General features: G+C 62.9%; 1 protein-coding gene across 5 annotated transcripts in view; it reads right to left on the bottom strand.

Annotated features, from left to right (window-relative positions):
• The window catches only part of FZR1 (fizzy and cell division cycle 20 related 1), a 21,016-nt gene extending 4,365 nt beyond the window's left edge, over positions 1–16,651 (bottom strand). The window contains exons 1-9 of one of the 5 annotated variants that reach the window (XM_032394635.1): positions 16,493–16,651; positions 4,314–4,436; positions 2,871–2,996; positions 2,701–2,764; positions 2,488–2,615; positions 1,954–2,036; positions 1,413–1,596; positions 671–736; positions 80–182 (exon numbers count right to left, since the gene is read on the bottom strand). In XM_032394635.1, the coding sequence (XP_032250526.1) occupies positions 80–182; positions 671–736; positions 1,413–1,596; positions 1,954–2,036; positions 2,488–2,615; positions 2,701–2,764; positions 2,871–2,996; positions 4,314–4,382 (823 nt within the window). In that variant the 5' untranslated portion in view covers positions 4,383–4,436; positions 16,493–16,651. Of the gene's footprint in view, positions 1–79; positions 183–670; positions 737–1,412; positions 1,597–1,953; positions 2,037–2,487; positions 2,616–2,700; positions 2,765–2,870; positions 2,997–4,313; positions 4,437–7,899; positions 8,166–16,492 lie in introns of those variants that run through there. The other 4 variants (XM_032394636.1, XM_032394633.1, XM_032394634.1 and 1 more) reach the window with 4 other exon arrangements.

Below are 16,651 nucleotides of genomic sequence, written 5' to 3'. Positions count from 1 at the left end.
AGGGCAAGGGAGGCTGAGTCCTGGCCACCCCCACCCCCCGAGATCACACCTGCCCCCTGGGGCCCAGGTGGCTCCTCACCGACACGTGCCGTGTGGCCTTCCAGCATGGACAGCTTCTTCCCTGCAGCCGCATCCCAGATCTGCACAAAGCCCTTGTGCGTGCCCACGGCCACGAGGTTCCCCTAGAACGAATCACACGGGGGAGGGAGTGGGCATCAGGCCCAGGCGCAGGGCCCTCTCTCTGACTGGCCACCCTGGCTCTCTTCTCCCTCCTCGCTGCAGGGCATCGCGCACCGAACCCAGACTGAGCTCTGGTGAGAAGCATCCCACTTCTCTGCGAGCTCCTGTGGGCCAAGAGGATATCCCTCCTTGGAACCCTCTGGGAAAATGGGTCACACAGACACTCTAGCTGACACACTGAACATCTGTGTGCTTCCACAGGGTGGGGGGGGCGCAGTCCGCAGGGGACCAAGTCTGAGGAGCCCCATCCCTGTAACCCAGGCTGGGGACAGGCAGGGGTGCTGAGGCCACTCCTGCAGCTTAGACGAGCGACCTCCAGGCTGGGGTCTGAAGCCCCCTCCGCACTGGGCAGGGCCCCCACCAGTGAGACCGGGTCAGATGGCCCCAGTGCCAGCCCTGCCCAGCTGGGGGACGGGCCCCGGGTACTGACCCGTTCAGACCAGCCCACAGATGTCACCGAGTCCCCTTCCACTGAGAGGTCGCAGAGCCGGGTCACCTGGGGAGATGGGAAACAGGCGGTGTGAGCCACGTGCTGCCCGCCGGGCCTCCGAGGCCCTGCCCATCTGTTCATCCCTCCGTCCGCCCCCCAACCACCGTTCACTCGCTCGGGAACACCCCAGGCCCGCGCGCACTGCGGTCAGTGCTGAGACCCGGGGCAATGTGGCCGGGGTGCTCAGGAGGCTGCACGCTGGGGGGGGCACACAACAGCACGGGGACGACAGACTGCACAGAGCCTGGGGGGGTGACCAGGGCACCATGCTGCAGGCGGAGGCCACAGACTGCCATGTGCTGAGGGGTGGCCCTTTCTCTGAGGCGGCTTCAGCCTCCTCTGGAACCCACTTGCCTTTGGTTTTATTCCCGAAAACAGCCCACCTCAAAGAGCAGTGGGTTCCTGCCCTGCAGGCCCTGAACCCCAGCAGCGACTCCAAGAGCTTTACTGCTGCGGGAGGTGTGAGGACCACCACCACGGACGCGGCCCTCAGGCGGTCCCCAGGCTGCGCTGGGCCTAGACCCCACCCCTCTTGGGCTGACACGGAGGAACTGGGGAGGCTGCGGCCCCCCGCAGGGAGGGGCAGGCCTGGGGGCACGCGGCCGGTGCTGCCTGGACCCCGGGGACCGGCTCAGTCCTGCCTGCCCCCCACCCCCAGCGCACGCTCGCTCAGGGGCGCCACCTGGCTGGTGCAGGCGCTCCACAGGTACACGCAGGTCCCCAGCCCCACGCTAAGCACGTTGAGGGACGACCAGTCCACCAGGTTCAGGTAGAAGTCGTCCTGCAGCTCTGGTGCGTCCAGGACCTTGAAGGGGATCTTGGAGATCTTACGGGTAGGCTTCCGTGGCGACCGCAGGAGCTTCTGACTGCAGGGAGGAGAGCCACCTCGTGATCTCCTCTCCTCCTCTGCAGCCCAGCAGCACTAGGCTCCCCCGCCCCGCCTTCTGCCCCCCACGTGATCCCAAAGCTATGGGTGACCCAGTGGCCACCAACCTCCCTGAGCTCTGACAGCCACACAATGCCTCTGCCCGGCACCTCCTCTGGGGAGCCATCCCTGACTCCCCTGTCTGGGCCCAAGGCCACTGAGCCTGCAGTGCGTCCCCAGGGAGGCCCCCTGAGCCACCCCTGCCCCTCTGAGCACAGTTCTTGGACCAACCTTGGCTCCCAAGCACTGCCTGGCTGCCTGTCCTGCCCTGTCCCAGCCCCCACAGGCTCAGACTCACCTTTTGTTGCTAACAGGGGACAAGGAGTAGGGAGATACATCGTTGCCGTCGTCAGGGCTGGAGCGCTTGGTGCTGAGGGAATACTGGAGGCAGGGGAGGGGGACACCTGCTGAGCGGAGCCCCGGCCGAGCTCAGGGACCTCCCGCCCGAAGCCCTGGTGTCCCCGCGCTGCCGGAGGCTGGGCAGGAGGGCAGGGTGTGCACTGAACCCGGGATGAGCTTCTGTGAGCAGCATTCAGAGAAGCCAACCAGGCCTCGGGCCTGAGGTGTCGTCTGGACAGTGACTTGCCCGTGTCGGCCTCCCCGCTGCCCCCATGGCCACGAGCCCCCTTGGCCATCTCTCAGGAGACCCAAGCCAGGCTCCTTCCAACACTGCGCGGTGGCTGCCCCGAGGCTCAGGACCGTGAACTTGGCACCTGGCCCAGCACTGCCTTCGTGGCAGCAGGAGAGCAAAGCCTTGGTTCGAGGCGTGGGGTTAAGCGGCTCCCAGGGTGAGCACGGGAGGGCAAGTGGGGAGCCGGGCCTGCTGGCTCACCGTGAACAGGCCCTTCTTCTCAGGCGTGGAAGGCTGCAGCCTGCGGTCCTCTGTCTGAGGGTCCTGCACCTTCTCAATGCCGGCTCCCAGCAGCTCGTTCTTCAGCAAGGCGGAGTAGGCCAGGCCGTCTGCAGGCAGGGGGCTCCATGAGGCCAGGCAGGGGCAGGGGGCCGGGATGCGGGGGGGGGGGGGTGGGGGGGCCTGACTCCTGACCTTTGCCGTTGTCTGAGGTGGCGTCCTTGGCTTTCCGGTTTTGGCTGGGAGACTTCTCATTCTCCTGTGGGAGAGGGGGGCAAAGGAGGCGGGGCCAGCTGGAGCTAGCTCCCGGCCCACCGGCCCCCCGGCCCTGGCCCGGCCCCGCCGCCCTCTGGGCAGCCCCTCACATTGATCCTGTGGAAATTCACGCTCCAGTTGGCCCCGGCTCTGGAGGGGATGAAGCGGTCTCCATGCTTGCTGGGGGAGGACACGGGAGAGTTGGCGGGCGTCAGGGTTCGCCGCATCTCTGCCACCTGCAAGGACAGAGGGGCTGGGCTGGTGCCGCGGAGCCCTCAGTGTGCAGGGCCGAGGCCAGCTTCCCCTCTCAGACCCTGAGGCCAGGCCTGGCCTGCCTCCCTGCACTCGGCCTCTGGCCGCTGACCCAGGGGATCGAGTTTAGAAATCCAGGTGGCAGAGGTGAGACGGTGAGTGAGCCACGTGCTCGGTCTGGCCTCCCTGCTCCGGGAGGCCGGACACTGGCGAGCGGCAGAGGGCGCAGTACAGACCGAAGACCCTGGTCCCTGTGTGCAGAGAGCTGCCGCCCCGTCAGCCCCATCTCCATCAGGCAAGGACGGTCCCCCGTGCAACCGCAAGTCACTCACCAGAACTGGGGAGTGGACGCGGGGGCACGGTTCCCAGCAAACCAGCCCACCCCCCTCGACTGTCCCAGAAATGCCCCTTTTTCTATAAGGGATCTGCAGTGGATTGAACTGTGTCTTCCAAAAAGACACGTTGAAGTTCTAATCCCCGAGCACCTGGGACGTGACCTTATTCAGACACACAGTCTTTGCAGGTGTCCTCCGGGTAAGAGGAGGCCACGCTGGAGTGGGATGGGCCACAAATCCACACCCCGTGTCCTTCTAAGAGTCAGAGATGCCGACATGCACAGAGAAGGGGACACGAAGACAAGGCAGAGACGGGAGTGGTGGCTCTGAAACCAAGGACTGCCGGCCACACCAGGAGCTGGGGGAGGCAGGAGGGGCTCCCCCAAAAGGCCCCCCAGAAGTAGCGTGGCCCTGAGACACCACGGGCGGAGGCCTCGACTGCCCAGCGCAGAGCTCAGAGAGCATGGAGCAGAGCAGTGAGCACAGCCTGTGACCGGTCAGGAGCCCGTGACACAGGCAGCATGGCTGAGAGGGGTGGGGTACAAGAAACAGGCACCCCCAAATGCTGCTGGCTCCCAGCAGATAAGGACCAGGCCACCTCATGCCACCATCACACCTCTGCCCAGTGAGGCCAGCCCCACAGCTCTGAACCCCAGCTCGGAGACATTGGGCCCTTCACCTCCCTCTCTGGAAACTGAGAGCAGCTCACCTCCCCTGCCCCCCTCCTCAGTCCTGAGTGCGGCCCCACGGGGACAGGGGTCTGGAAGCTGACGGCCCATGTGGGCTCCCGCAGCAGGAGGCGCGCGGGAAGCCCGAGGAGGGGACTCCCTGGCGTGTGGCTGTGCCTCTCACCTGCCCTGCACCCCATCCTCTGCAGGCTGGAGCCCAGCGGCTCACTGCAGTCCCCACCCCAGCCCCCGCGTGGAGCCAGGACAGTGCCAGTGGGGGTGGGGTCCAGGTACTCACGCAGGGCATCGTGTTCTCGTTCTGAACAACGATCTGCCGGAGGAGGCGCCGCTCATAGTCCTGGTCCATGGCGATGCAGGGCAGGCCCAGCCCGCCGGCCAACGTCAGCCGGCCAAGGTCAGCCTGGGGCAGGAAGGGCAGGAGAGGTCAGCACCAGTAGGCAGCAGCCCCCTCCACTGCCTGGTGACCCCAGGGAACTCCATGGTGATGGCCAGGCCCCTCACCACGTGTAGGACCTCCCTCCCGGGAACCAGGGTGAGGGAAGCCACAGCGGGATGTGACGGGGAGGACTGGGGAGAGACCAGGGCTCCCCCTGGCCTTTATCCCGGTTAGTGCAAGTCTCTCATTTATTCCTGGGCCATGAAGCTCGCCCTAGGACCATCCCTCCAACCCATGCACCCCATCATGTTGCCTTCCTGCTTCAGATCCTGAGGCCACAAACTGCCCCCCAAACCACATCCAGCCCTGAGATTGGGGGGGCTGAACAAGGGCTGAAGTGGTCCCAGCATGGGTTCCTCCAAGTGGGGAAGCCTCTGTGTCCTAAAGCAAGAACGGGGCCATAGTCCTCACCCTGCAGGACCGTGTGTGCAAGCGGGTGGGGTTCAACAGCACCCCTTTGTAGAGCTCAAACCCACCCCCCCCACTGCGCTCAACCCAGCTCAGAAGGCTTCTCTAAAAGGAGTGAGAAGAGGGGAGGCAGCAGAAGAACGTTCTACAAGGAGGAGCACATGCAGCAAGAAAGGGCTGAGCACTGTCCAGCACGAGGGGGAGCGAGCGGCCACCTCGGAGAGAACGATGCTCTTCACCGCAGGGTTGACACCGGGCCCAGAGCCAGGGGCTGCTTGCAGAAACCAACGGGAAACGTCTGCCAGCCGTGCCTCCCCTTGGAGGTACCGCAGAGCCTCTGGAGGCTGAAGCAAGAGTTTGGGGGACAGAGCCTGGCACAGGGGGTGCTCAGAGGACTGCAGCTTCCCAAAGAGCACCTGCTCTCACCCCAGACCCCCCGCACGCTCACAGTCACCGTCCCTCTGCTACTCTGGCTGGAGCCCAGGGCCAGGACAGGAAAATATCAACAAACTGAAAAGCAAAAGCTGGCCAAAAATTAAAAGTTTACGAATTCTGAGGTGTAGCACCCTGGAGAAGTCAACGCTTGGCTTAAAAAAAAAATTACAGTAAGAGACACGTAACAGAAACTGTAGCATCGTAACCATTTTCAGTGCACAGCTCAGCTCAGCGGCATGAAGCCCACTCACGCTGTTCTGCGAACACCCTCAGCATCCGGCTCCAGAACTTTCTCATCCTCTCGAACTGAGACTCTGTCCCCAGGAAGCACCAACTCCCCACCCCATCCCCACGAGCTCCTCGCCACACACACGCACCCACGTGACCCAGGAATTCCACTTCTAGGTATGTGCCCTGGAGAAAGGAAGGCAGACCCACACCGAGACTAGTACTCTCATGTCCTGACTAGCGTTATTCGTAACAGCCAAAGACAGAGACTCCCAAGTGTCTCCCCACAGATGAAGGATAAACACAGTGCGGTCCATCCACACACTGAAATGTGATTCAGCCTTAAAAAGAAAAGATATTCTGACACCTGCTCCAACATGGATGCACCTGGAAGACACCGCGCTCGGCGAGAGAAGCCAGACGAGGGACACATCCTGCGCGATCCCACTTGTAGGGGCTCCCCAGAGGGTCCCGTGCACAGAGACAGAGAGTAGACCAGAAAGAACGTCTGCCCTTTCAAACAAAGACACCTGAGGACGCCTCGGTGGCTCAGTTAAGTGTCTGCCTTCGGCTCAGGTCATGATCCTGGGGTCGCAGATCAAGCCCCGCATCGGGCTCCCTGCTCAGCGGGGAGTCCGCTTCTCCCTCTCCTTCCCCCCCTCCCTCTGCTTGTGCTCTCTCTCAGATAAGTAAACTCTTCAAATAAAGACACCCAAGGAAAGTACTAGCTTTGTGGCACCCGGGAGGGAGCAGACCTGGGGGAACACCACTCACACCTCTCCAGCTGTGGCCACACGAGGAGATATTCAGGCCAACCTGCCTAAGTCCTACTTTCAACATCCCCAAATGGCCTCTCTGATGGGTTTCTGGGCCTGCAGCGGGCAGACCGGGTACAGCACGTGGCTGAAGGACCAGCGTGAGCCTGCTGAGTTCTTGACCCTCACCTGCGACGGGGGGACATGGAGGGCTGGCCTGGTGTGGTCCAGCCCAAAGCCAAGCCAGGTGGATTAGACTCACAGGAACAGGAGCACGGCCCCTAGTCACCACTGGGTGTTCCACACCACGTTCCGTTACCACGTTAGTGGGCGCTCCCAATGCGCGGCCGCACACGCACATGAACGCGTGACGGCTGAGCCGGGGGCAGCAACACCCCAGGGTCACATGGGGGCACGGACAGGGGCTCTCGCCCACAGGCCCGACGTTCGTGCCCACCTGCCCCCAGGGGCCTCCCTCCACTGGGCCTGGGGTTCCTCTGAGCTCCCCCAGCCCCGTCGTCCCCACGGGGCCACACAGTGGGCCTCCTGGTTTGTGAGTGAAGTGGGGTTGAGGCCCTCCATCTGGGGTAAACCTGTGGGAGCAGCAATCCCCTTCTTGGCCATAGCCCCCCACCTTGCATGTACCCTGTGTGCCCTGGCAGAGGTCCCCAGACCGGTTCAGCCCATTTGTCACAGAGTGGAGTCCAGAAGTGGGGGATGGCTGTGACCCTCAAGCCTCCCTCACTTCTCTGGGGGTGAGGCTCCTTCCCCAGCCTCTCCCTCCTGCCCAGTTCCAAGTCCACCTACTGGCCTGCCCCAGGATAAACCCCAACGTGTATCCTCACCACAGGGACCACTCCTGGGGCAGCATGGCCATGAGTTTCTGTCCAGGCTGGAAATGCCCATTCAGAAGACATGGTGTTTCCCAAGGGGGAGCCTAGGCCACATGCAAACGGGGGCTGAGTTCCAGGAGGCCAGCGTCCACTTCGAGGACCGAGAATCCCCAGTGGGATTTTTGGCAGGGAAGAAGAAGGGACACATGGCTCCGTTCTGGTCAGTTCTACCATCAGTGGGTACTCTACCAGAGTTGGGCCAGGCAGCTGCCCCCTCCAACCTTGCAGACAAGGAAACAAGGACCAGAGAAGCAGCTAACATCCCTCTGCCAACCGTGTGTGGAGTCAACCCTGGCCGGCCCTGGCTGGAGCCTTGTCCGCCACCCACCAGACACAGAGCCCTGAGGGGGGCCAGGTGAAGGCCATGCCCAGTCCATATGCTCAGCGGATGCCCCTCCCCTGCTCTCCCCCAGTAGGGCTGCTCAGGGCCGGTGGGGCTCTGGGTGCGAGGGAACGAGGGGTTTCAGCACCGGGAATGGTCACACTGTGGGCTACGGGGGTCTAAACCTCTCAGCCCAGGCAAGCTCGCTTCCAGTGGAAAACAGAGCCCCCCATTCACAGAGCAAGGCCACCATGCTTATGTCCCCAGGCCGGCAGGGTTGATCTGTCACATGGACAGCAAGTCCCAAGAGAAACGAAAAGCGTCCACAAGACAAGACAAACCACAAACGGTTTTATTTAAAAAGACGACACAAGCGGGAAAAATACCTGCCAGCCTTGGGAGATACCGAAGCGGTGAAGGGTGTGAGCATGGCGTTCCTGAGAGCAACGTGCACCCTGGCTGGCAGCCGGAGGGCAGCAGGTCCCCAGCCCCGAGCTTCCAGGCAGCTGACACAGCCCGGCCGCCCAGGCCAACGCAGAAGGCAGGCACGCGCGCTCCTTGGCAGGAGCTGAGACCCGACTTCCAAGGAAGGCAATTTGGCAGCTGCTTTCCAAATTTAAAACGCACATCCTTTCTGATGCGGTGTCTCTACTTCCAAGAATTCGCCCGTAATAGTTGTGTGTGCAATATCATGTGGACAAGGACGCTGTCTGCAGGCTGCGTGTGGGAGCGGAAGGCGAGGGCTGACGTGGTAGCGTGAGGCTCCTGTCCCCACTAGGGCACAGGGCAGTGGGAGGGCAGGGTCAGGGAGCCCCACGCACGTGAGTGCAGCTCCGTGCCAACAAGCTACTTCCGGAGGGCGGGGGAAGAACCCAGTAGCACAGGTCAGCTCAGGGGAGAGGAACCGGGGGTGGGGGACAACAGGACAGGAAGGAGCCTTGCTTCCCCGGGCGTGTCCGTTTGCACTTCTTGGACTCTGAGGCCCTGGCCCAGGGGTGGAGCATGGCTGGCAGGGCACCCAACATTCGGCCGCCTGCACCGCACACTTGAGAACTTCCTAATAAAGTATCTGCGAGCCTGCGGTGACTCTTCTGTCAGCGAGCAGTCCGGAGCACGGGCCGTCCGCAGGCCGAGCCCGAGACAGAGCCGGGAAGGCAGCAGTGAGCGCCCCCCGAGCTCCCCCAGCTGGCAGGGGAGGCTGGTGTCCAGGTCAGGTGAGCGGGGGCCAGAGCCCTCGGCCACTCGCTGCCACTGTCCCCTCCATTGGGTACTGTCCCTGGGGGACTTGCCCACCCACCAAGCCAACCCTTAAGAAGGGGGTCTCCTCTTCCCCCCAACGTGGCCCCCAGGATGAAGAGCCAGGAGACCCACCTCAGGCCACTGTCCCAGACAAGCTTCCAACCTCCAAGCCCGCTCTTCTGGGAGACAGGCAGCAGCCCCGTCACCTCACAGGACAACAGTGAGGTTCCCTCACAGCGAAAGCTGGGGTCTGCACGGGTCAGGGGTCGCCCAAGCACCAGGGCTGCCCTCCCGTGCACTGGCCGTGCTCCGCTCCTCACTCACCCCGGGCCCAGAGCTCTCTGAGAGCAAGCCGATCCCCACCAGCAGTCATGGAGCAGGGCCCAGCCTTCTCTGCAGCTCCCCGCTAGCCCGACCTCACCCAACCAGCCCCGCGGTGCGCTGCTCACATGGTTTCCACCCACCGAGCACTCGGCAGAGACGGCCCACTCTAGGTAGGACCCGGTGGTTCTCGCTGGGGCCATCCTGCCCCCCAGGGGACATGGGGCGGTGTCTGGGGACTTGTGTGGTTGTCACGACTGGGGTGCTCCTGGTACTGAGGGGTGGGGGCCGGGGCTGCTGCTCAGCCACCTCCCCCCAAGAGTGGTCCGGCCAGAATGTTCACAGTGCTGAGGGACAGAGACACTCTGGGACCAGGCCAGGAAGGCTAACTGATGAGGGAGACGACAAAACACGTGGGCTGGCCTGGTGGGAGCAAGGACAGAGGACATAGCACACAGCGCCTCCAAACATCTCCCAGCCTCCTGGAGTGGGGGGCGGCCCCGGGGGGCGCACAGCAAGGGCGGCGGCATGGAGATGCAACAGTCTCCCCTCCAGGCCTGGGGGCAGCACAGCGCACCCACATCTCCTCCCAAGTTCATGCCGGGCCCCGGGGCCCCCAAGACGGAGCACTCTGCTTCCAGAAGCGCTCACCAAATTTCAAGTCCTCCAAGGTCCTGCTCATCTCGAAAAACCGGTCCCTCCTGGTTTAGATGTTGTAAGGCTCTTCAGCAAAAACCAAAGGAATGAAACAGCCCCCACAACAGGGCTTTCGTGACTCGGTGTTTTGAGGGTGACGCCGGTCTGGATGTGGCTACCTATGAAATTATTTACACCAGAGGCTCTCCCCGTTGTGACGACCACAGATGTCCTTGACACCACCCAGCGTCCCCCAGCAAAACTGTCCTGGGTGAGGGTAACTCCGGCTTCTGTGGGGGAAGCCGTATCTGCCAACAGGTAGAGGTCAGGTGGCACTTGCTACCACCCACCTGCCCCATCCCGTGTGGGCCCAGGGTCCCAGGTGAGCAGGATACTGCTCCTGGCCCCGGGGGACAATGACAGCAGCGGGCCAGTGTAGCTCCAGGTCCTGTACTTAATTCTGCCCCAGGTGCAATGCTCCCTCCCTTTCACAAAGGAGGAACCTGCTGGGATCCTCCCCAGGAAATGTAGCCCCAGCACCCACGCTCACCCTCCTGCCCACGGCTGCTCACATCACGACGCTCCCCCAGGTGGGAGGGTCCCCAGGCCCAGCACCGGAGCGAAGGCCTGCTCTGGAGTGGGGCGTCACATCACATGTGAATATCCACTGGTTGGTTCTTACGGGAACCATCCACCGATTAGGAATATGCTGGTAAACGGCTGGGGGCTCCCTGGGAACTGTCACCAAGGGGCACAGCCCTTCGCGAGGCCCCTGACATCTCCAGAGACGCATGCACCCGTGGGAGAGATCCATAGGCGGAGGCCGCAGGAGACCCCGGGGTAGCTCCTGGCGCTCCCAGACTACCTGACTAGCAGCCCTTTCCTCCTGCGGAAGATGAGAGCGTCCTGCCGGGCGCCCAGGGGCTGGTCGTATTCTTCTCAGCCTTTCTCTAAAAGGCTGGGGAAGTACCACATGAGGAAGACCCAACTAGAAAAAGGGGGGGTTGTCCAATGTTCCGCTCACATGCAAGCCTCTGGCTTCGCTGCTTCTGCCTCAGCTCAGGCAGGCTTGGAACCAGCCCTCACAGCTCCTTCCCCCACCACCGGTCAACCCAAACACCACGCTGTCCTAGAAAGGTCTATCAGAGAACGAGCGGGGGGGCTGGCTCCAGAGAAGGACACACCTGGCTTTGAGTCCCAGCCTCCATTCCTACTGGCCCAGTAGCTCTGGGCAAGCAACTTCTCTCCGACCTGGGTTAACGGGAGAACACCACCTACGGTGCTACGAAAGTGGGCGGGACTTCTGTGAAGCAGCTAGCGGAGGGCCTGACCCAGAGGAGATGCTAGGAAGGGGTGGCTGATCCCCCCGGCTCGGGGACAGGTGCACAACAGCCTCCAGATGGGCCTGCTTCCTGCTCCTCCATCCGCAGTGTGTGGGCCGTGTGGCAGGGGAGGCGCCCTGGCGGCCACAGCGGTAGGCTGGGGGCCAAGTGGAGCCCCTTCTCCTCCCTCACCGCAGCGCCCCCCCACCCCCCCACCCCAGAGGAGGGAAGACTGCAGTCAGTAAAAGACGTGGGGCTGGTGGTGGGAGGCCTGGCCGTGGTCTCCAGACATCGACTAGAACTTAGGCTCCTGGGCTCTGAAAGGGACTTCTGAACAGGGAGGCCCCACCCAGCAGAGGGAACCCGATGAGCTAGTGGTCCGTCGCCTCTCACTCCAGCAAAAGACAAGGCCCAAAAGAGCTGGAATCAGAAAGGACCGCGCCTGACACAGGACAGGGAGACAACGTGCCTCCCCTCCGGGGCTGATGTGAATCAGCATGAGGGTCAAGTTAGTTCTGGGGAGGCCCAGAGGTCGGGGCCCCCGAGGAGCACGTTCCAGCATGCGTGCAGTCACTCAGCTAAGGCTGACTCCCCACTCGCTCTGTGCAGACAGGCCCTGGGGCTCACCAAGGAGTCCTGGCCTGCCCCAGGCTGGCAGTCTAGAGGACACGGCTTTCTGGACCAAAGGCTCTCCCTTTCCAGCCTGTGACGACGGCCCGAGAGACACTGCGGCTCCCCAGGCAGGCACTGCTGCACGAGGCCCCAGAAATGTGCCCAAGGTGAGGCCGCTCGCCTCCCACCCCTGGGCGCTGCAAGACGCCCGTCCTCAGTGTGACGGGGTGAGACATCCAGCCCACGAGGCCGTCAGGGTCCGCAGCAGCCCAGAGCACGCAAACCCCTACGCAAAGGAAGGATGACTTGGCAACAGCACCCAAACGATTTATGCTCACGTACGTGTTTGCAGCTGTGGTTTATGTCAGAGAGCCAGATCTCAAGGCTGGACGGGCCTTAAAGGGGTTCGGAGTGAGCCCCCGCACAATGGTATCTGCTTGCACACCTGCAGGGACAGGGAGCTCACCCTCTCACAGGCAGCCTTGAGCATCAGAAAGTGCTTCCTCAATATGTCTCACCATGGATCCCACTTCTGGGTCCCAGGTAGGGGCAGAAGGAAAACCCTAAAACCTAGTACATTTAGGGCAAGGACCCCCAACCCCATCTGCTGGCACTGGTGACACCGGGGCCACGTCATTCTCTGTGGGGGGCCGTCACGGGCATGGCAGGGGGTTGAACAGCATTCCTGGCCCCCACCCACTCGATGCCAGAACACCCCCCTGTGACAACCATAAATATCCCCAGACATTGCCCCCAGTGGAGAACCCCTGGTTTACAGGAATTCTCAGGGGGAAGAGTGGTTTCCCTCAGGCTCAGGAGACCAGCGCTGACCTTTCTCTTACTGTTCAGCCTTCCGTAAGTGCAGACAGACAAGCTCCGCGCAGCAGTCTGCCCCTGCCCTTGCTCCCTCATCCTCCCCCGATGCCACCTCCGACCCAGCCCGCCTCTGCTTACTCCTTATTGTAGGGCACTGCGCAAATACAGCCTGATGCATCCCGCACAAACCGGTGGTTCCCTCCTCTGGACAGAGCATGTGCAAAAAGGCACAGGGATCTGGAAGGAGCGGTTGCTGCCCTAGGGAACTGCATAGAGGTTCGGGGAGGCTGGGTGAGGCCGTGCCGGGGGCAGGAAGAGGGAAAAGTAAGGCCAGCCAGAAGAGCAGTCTCCCAGGCGGCGTCCCCGGGCTAGTGGCAAGGGGGGGTGGGGCAGCACGGGGAGCGGGGAGCGGCAGGAGCTGTGCCTCTGTGCACTGAAGGCGGCCTCACGCGCAGACCGGGCAGAGCACTGGGGAGCGGGGGGAGCAGGACCATGCCTGCCGGTCCAGGTGAGGAAGCAGGCGGTCCCGAGAGGCCGGGCGCGGGAAAGGTTCAAGGAAAGAGTGACCTCTTCTGGGCTAACTCAACACAGGTGCCTGCAGGACGCCCAGATGCCGACTGGCACTGGCCACGTGGGCCTGGAGTTCTGGAGCCAGCCTCGGGCAGCAGCAGCAAACGAGGACAGGAAGTGAAGTGTGCCCGCCAAGAAAGTGTGCCGAGAGCAGAGAAGCATCGGAGTTCAGATCAAAAACAAGGGTCACCACACAGGAACACACTCAACGGTTCGCAGCGGCTCTCGTCCCAACAGGCAAAAGGTGGACACAGTCCAAGCGTCCACCCACCACGCAGCACATCACTCGGCCTCAGATGGGCCAGGCGCCCACACGCGTGGCCCTGGGGATGGACCCTGAGCCCTCGACACTCAGGGAGGGAACCAGACACGGAAGGCCACACGGGGTGTGAGTCCACGTGGGTGACACGTCCAGAACAGGCTCATCCTGATAGAAAATGGGGCAGTGGTTGCCGGGGCTGGGGAGGGCAGAGGACTGATGGGTAAAGGCAAGGAGGTTTGTTCGGATGAGAATGTTCTGGAATTAATGGGATAGATGCAAAAGCTGGAAACCACTGAACTGTATACTTTAAATCACTAAATCACATGGCATGGGAATTCTTCTGAATAGATCTGTTAACAACAAAAATTCAGCAAATAATGAAAAGGAGACTCGCTGCTCGCTGACGGGAAGGTGTAGGAAGCCAGGAAGTGAGTGGAGTCCACAGTCCACTTTCGGGGGTCGAGGACTAAGCCACTCAAGGCTGCGGGGCCGAGCCGTGTGCTCCTGTCCCAATCTCAGGTGAGGGAGCCACAGTAGGAGAAAGCAGTCACTTGCCAAGGACACAAGGATGCATGGCGGTTGGGGGCACGAATGTCCCCTGTCTGGAACGTCAATGCCACACGAGGAGGAGCCCTGACTGTGTGCGAGCCGCAGGATGCGCCCGGCTCCAACCGCCCACCGCCTGCAGCCACTCCGCATGCCCCAAATCTTGGGCAGGTGCAGTGAGAGCTGGCCAGGGCAGTGACGAGTGGACCTGACAAGGGGGAGGCTGCTGGGGCCTGTGATGGATCAGAAACTGGACGGCGGGAAGCTTCTAGGCAAAAGAGGGGCGGCCTACTATTCCCTCCCTCGCTCTGAAGGCCATCAGCTCCCTGTGCCAACTCCCGGAATGGGCCAAACATACCCTACCCTCTGGCTGTCCCCGCCCTTTAGCACCCACTCAAGCCAGGGTTCTTGAGCTCCAGTCTTACGGGGCGCAGAGTCCCTGCCCTCACAGGGCTCTCAGACTGAACTCCAGTCCCAGATCTTCCCCCTCGGCACTGCTGATATTTGGGGCCATCCTGAGCACTGGGCGGAGGGGTGGGGCAGCAGCATCCCTGACCCCACCCACTCGATGCCAGGAGCACCCCCAGGCGTGATCACCACAGACACCCCCAGACAGCACCAATGTCTTCAGTGGAGAACCTCTGCTCTAGAACAGAATTACAACGGTAGTGCCATTTCGCTGGTTCCTAAAGACCGAGTCCCTTGATCCTGACACCTGACATGAGTCTCCAGGATCGGCCCTCCAAACAGAACCATCTGGGATCCTCACCCTGCTGCTCAGTGTTACCAAGCAAAAGGTCCCCATGACCAACCCCACTCTGGTCCCCAAATCCGCCAGGCCAGAGTCCCCAACAAACAGCGCTGGGAGATTTCCTGCTGAAAGAGAGGGCCTCGTGTGAGAATGGAGGCAGACTGGCTTCTGAAGACTCATCGCCTCCCCATCTGCTTCCAGGCACTTCTCCCCCAGCCCCAAACTGCCACTGCCACCGGCTGGGCCACGGGGTCTGAGATTTCCCCGGGGAAAGAGTCACGGGGCCCAAATGGCCAGCACAGCTAGCTCCCCGGACACTGCCCACCACCCAGCAAAGCAACTGTCCTTTGAGCCAAGAGCTGTCCAAGGGCCAGAAGCCTGGTCTTCAGAGGGGGAGAGCCCATAATCCTCAAGAAAACCCTCCTGGAGCAACGGAACCCTGTTCACTCGGAACGTGGCCCGTAACAACCACACGCCTGCGTGCACTCTGGGGCTCAGAAGGCACGCCGGTCTAGTCGCTTCTGTTGAAACAGAAGGGCCCATGACCTCAAAGGCCAAGATGGCCCATGAGAAATTCTGCACGAACAACAGCCTCGGATGCGTTCTAGCGCACAATGCACCATGCTGGGGACTGTCCCCAGGAGACCTCCTCAGCCTCTAGTGTGCAAATCCCCTCCCCCTCCAGGAGAGACCACCCAACCTCCTTCATTTCAAAGACCTTCTCACCTGTCCCCAATCTGGGGTAAGGGGAACAGCTGGGTATGTTGAGATGGATTGTTTTTCTTTTGGTAAATCCTCCCCATCTAAAGTACAGTAAGAAGCTGGGGGGGGACGGAGGGTGCAGTGTAGCCTCACCAGAGGGGGGCATGAGGTCATCACTGTGAACTGGAGTGGGGTGGGGGTGGGGGGCTAGCGCCCAGCATGACAGGCACCTGAATGAGGGGAGGATTTCCAGGGGAAAACGAAACAGGTCTGGGCTAGACAGCTGCACAGCGGAGGGTCTCCGCTTTGGGCGGGGGGCGGTCTAGGCAGTGCAGGACCAGTGGGTGGGGTCTGCAGTTTTTAGTGCGGGAACGCGGCTGTGATGGGAAGAAGCATCCCACACCTGGGGCTCCCGGCGGTGGGGCGGGTGCTCACAGGAACAGGCAGGATGTTCCGGGCTGGGAGGGTGGCTGGGCAGAGACAGTCGTCTCGGATTTTGGTGGGGTCAGGGCCCACACGGAGAGCTTGACACGGGCTGGACGGCAGCTGAAAGGGTCAAGCTGGGAGGCTGGGGGCGCAGGAGGCAGTGGGGCCGGGAGCGCGGGGGTCATGTGCACTCAAACGGCAGTGCCTGAGTGCTTCTGGGCGCCAGGAGCCCCGCGGGGCGCCCAGACAGGGTCTCCGCACCTCCGTCCACTTGTTTCGGGGGCCACAAAGCGGCGGGAGGGGGCCTGGTTCGACCGGCTGTGTCGTGACAGCCACGGGGGGCAGTCTCGATCCGGGCAGGGCCTGAGCGGGGATGGTCCGATTTGGAAGAGGCGGGCTCGAGAGGCCAGATGAAGAGCCCTTCTGGGGGACAGCTCCGCCCCGTTTATAAGCGGACCTCGGACGCGAGCTGCGGGGGGAGGGCTCGGGCTGCAGGTGGCTCGGGCTGGGGCGCTCATGCAGGGCCGGGTTTGGGGCGTGAAGACGGGAGTGACATGCGGAGGTCACCCGGGCCTAGCTCGGCACGGGGGGCGGCGTTCAGGGGGGATGGCCGGCTCCCGGAGGACCCGAGCGTGGGGGCCGCCCGCTCGGTGTCGGGGCGGAGGGCGGGGAGGCCCGGGGTAGGCCCGCGCCGCCGTCGGGCCCTGCCCGGCTCGGGGGGAGGGGGGTCGCGGCTCGGGCCCGGGGGGCGGGTCCCCACACCCCGGCCGCCTCACCTGGCTCGCTCCGGTCGCCCGCTGGCTCCGCCGACCCCGCCTCTCCCGGCGCCGCGCCGCGCCGGCCACTGCCGCCCGCAGCTCCACTGGTCCTGCCGCGGCCGCCGCCGACGGGACCCCGGGCTCCGCGCTCCTTAATATGGCGGCGGTCGCTGTTCC

The sequence above is a fragment of the Phoca vitulina genome, unplaced genomic scaffold (genome assembly GCF_004348235.1).
Source record: "Phoca vitulina isolate PV1807 unplaced genomic scaffold, GSC_HSeal_1.0 scaffold81, whole genome shotgun sequence".
NCBI classification, from domain to species: domain Eukaryota; kingdom Metazoa; phylum Chordata; class Mammalia; order Carnivora; family Phocidae; genus Phoca; species Phoca vitulina.
This window is presented reverse-complemented; position numbering and strand designations above follow the sequence as displayed.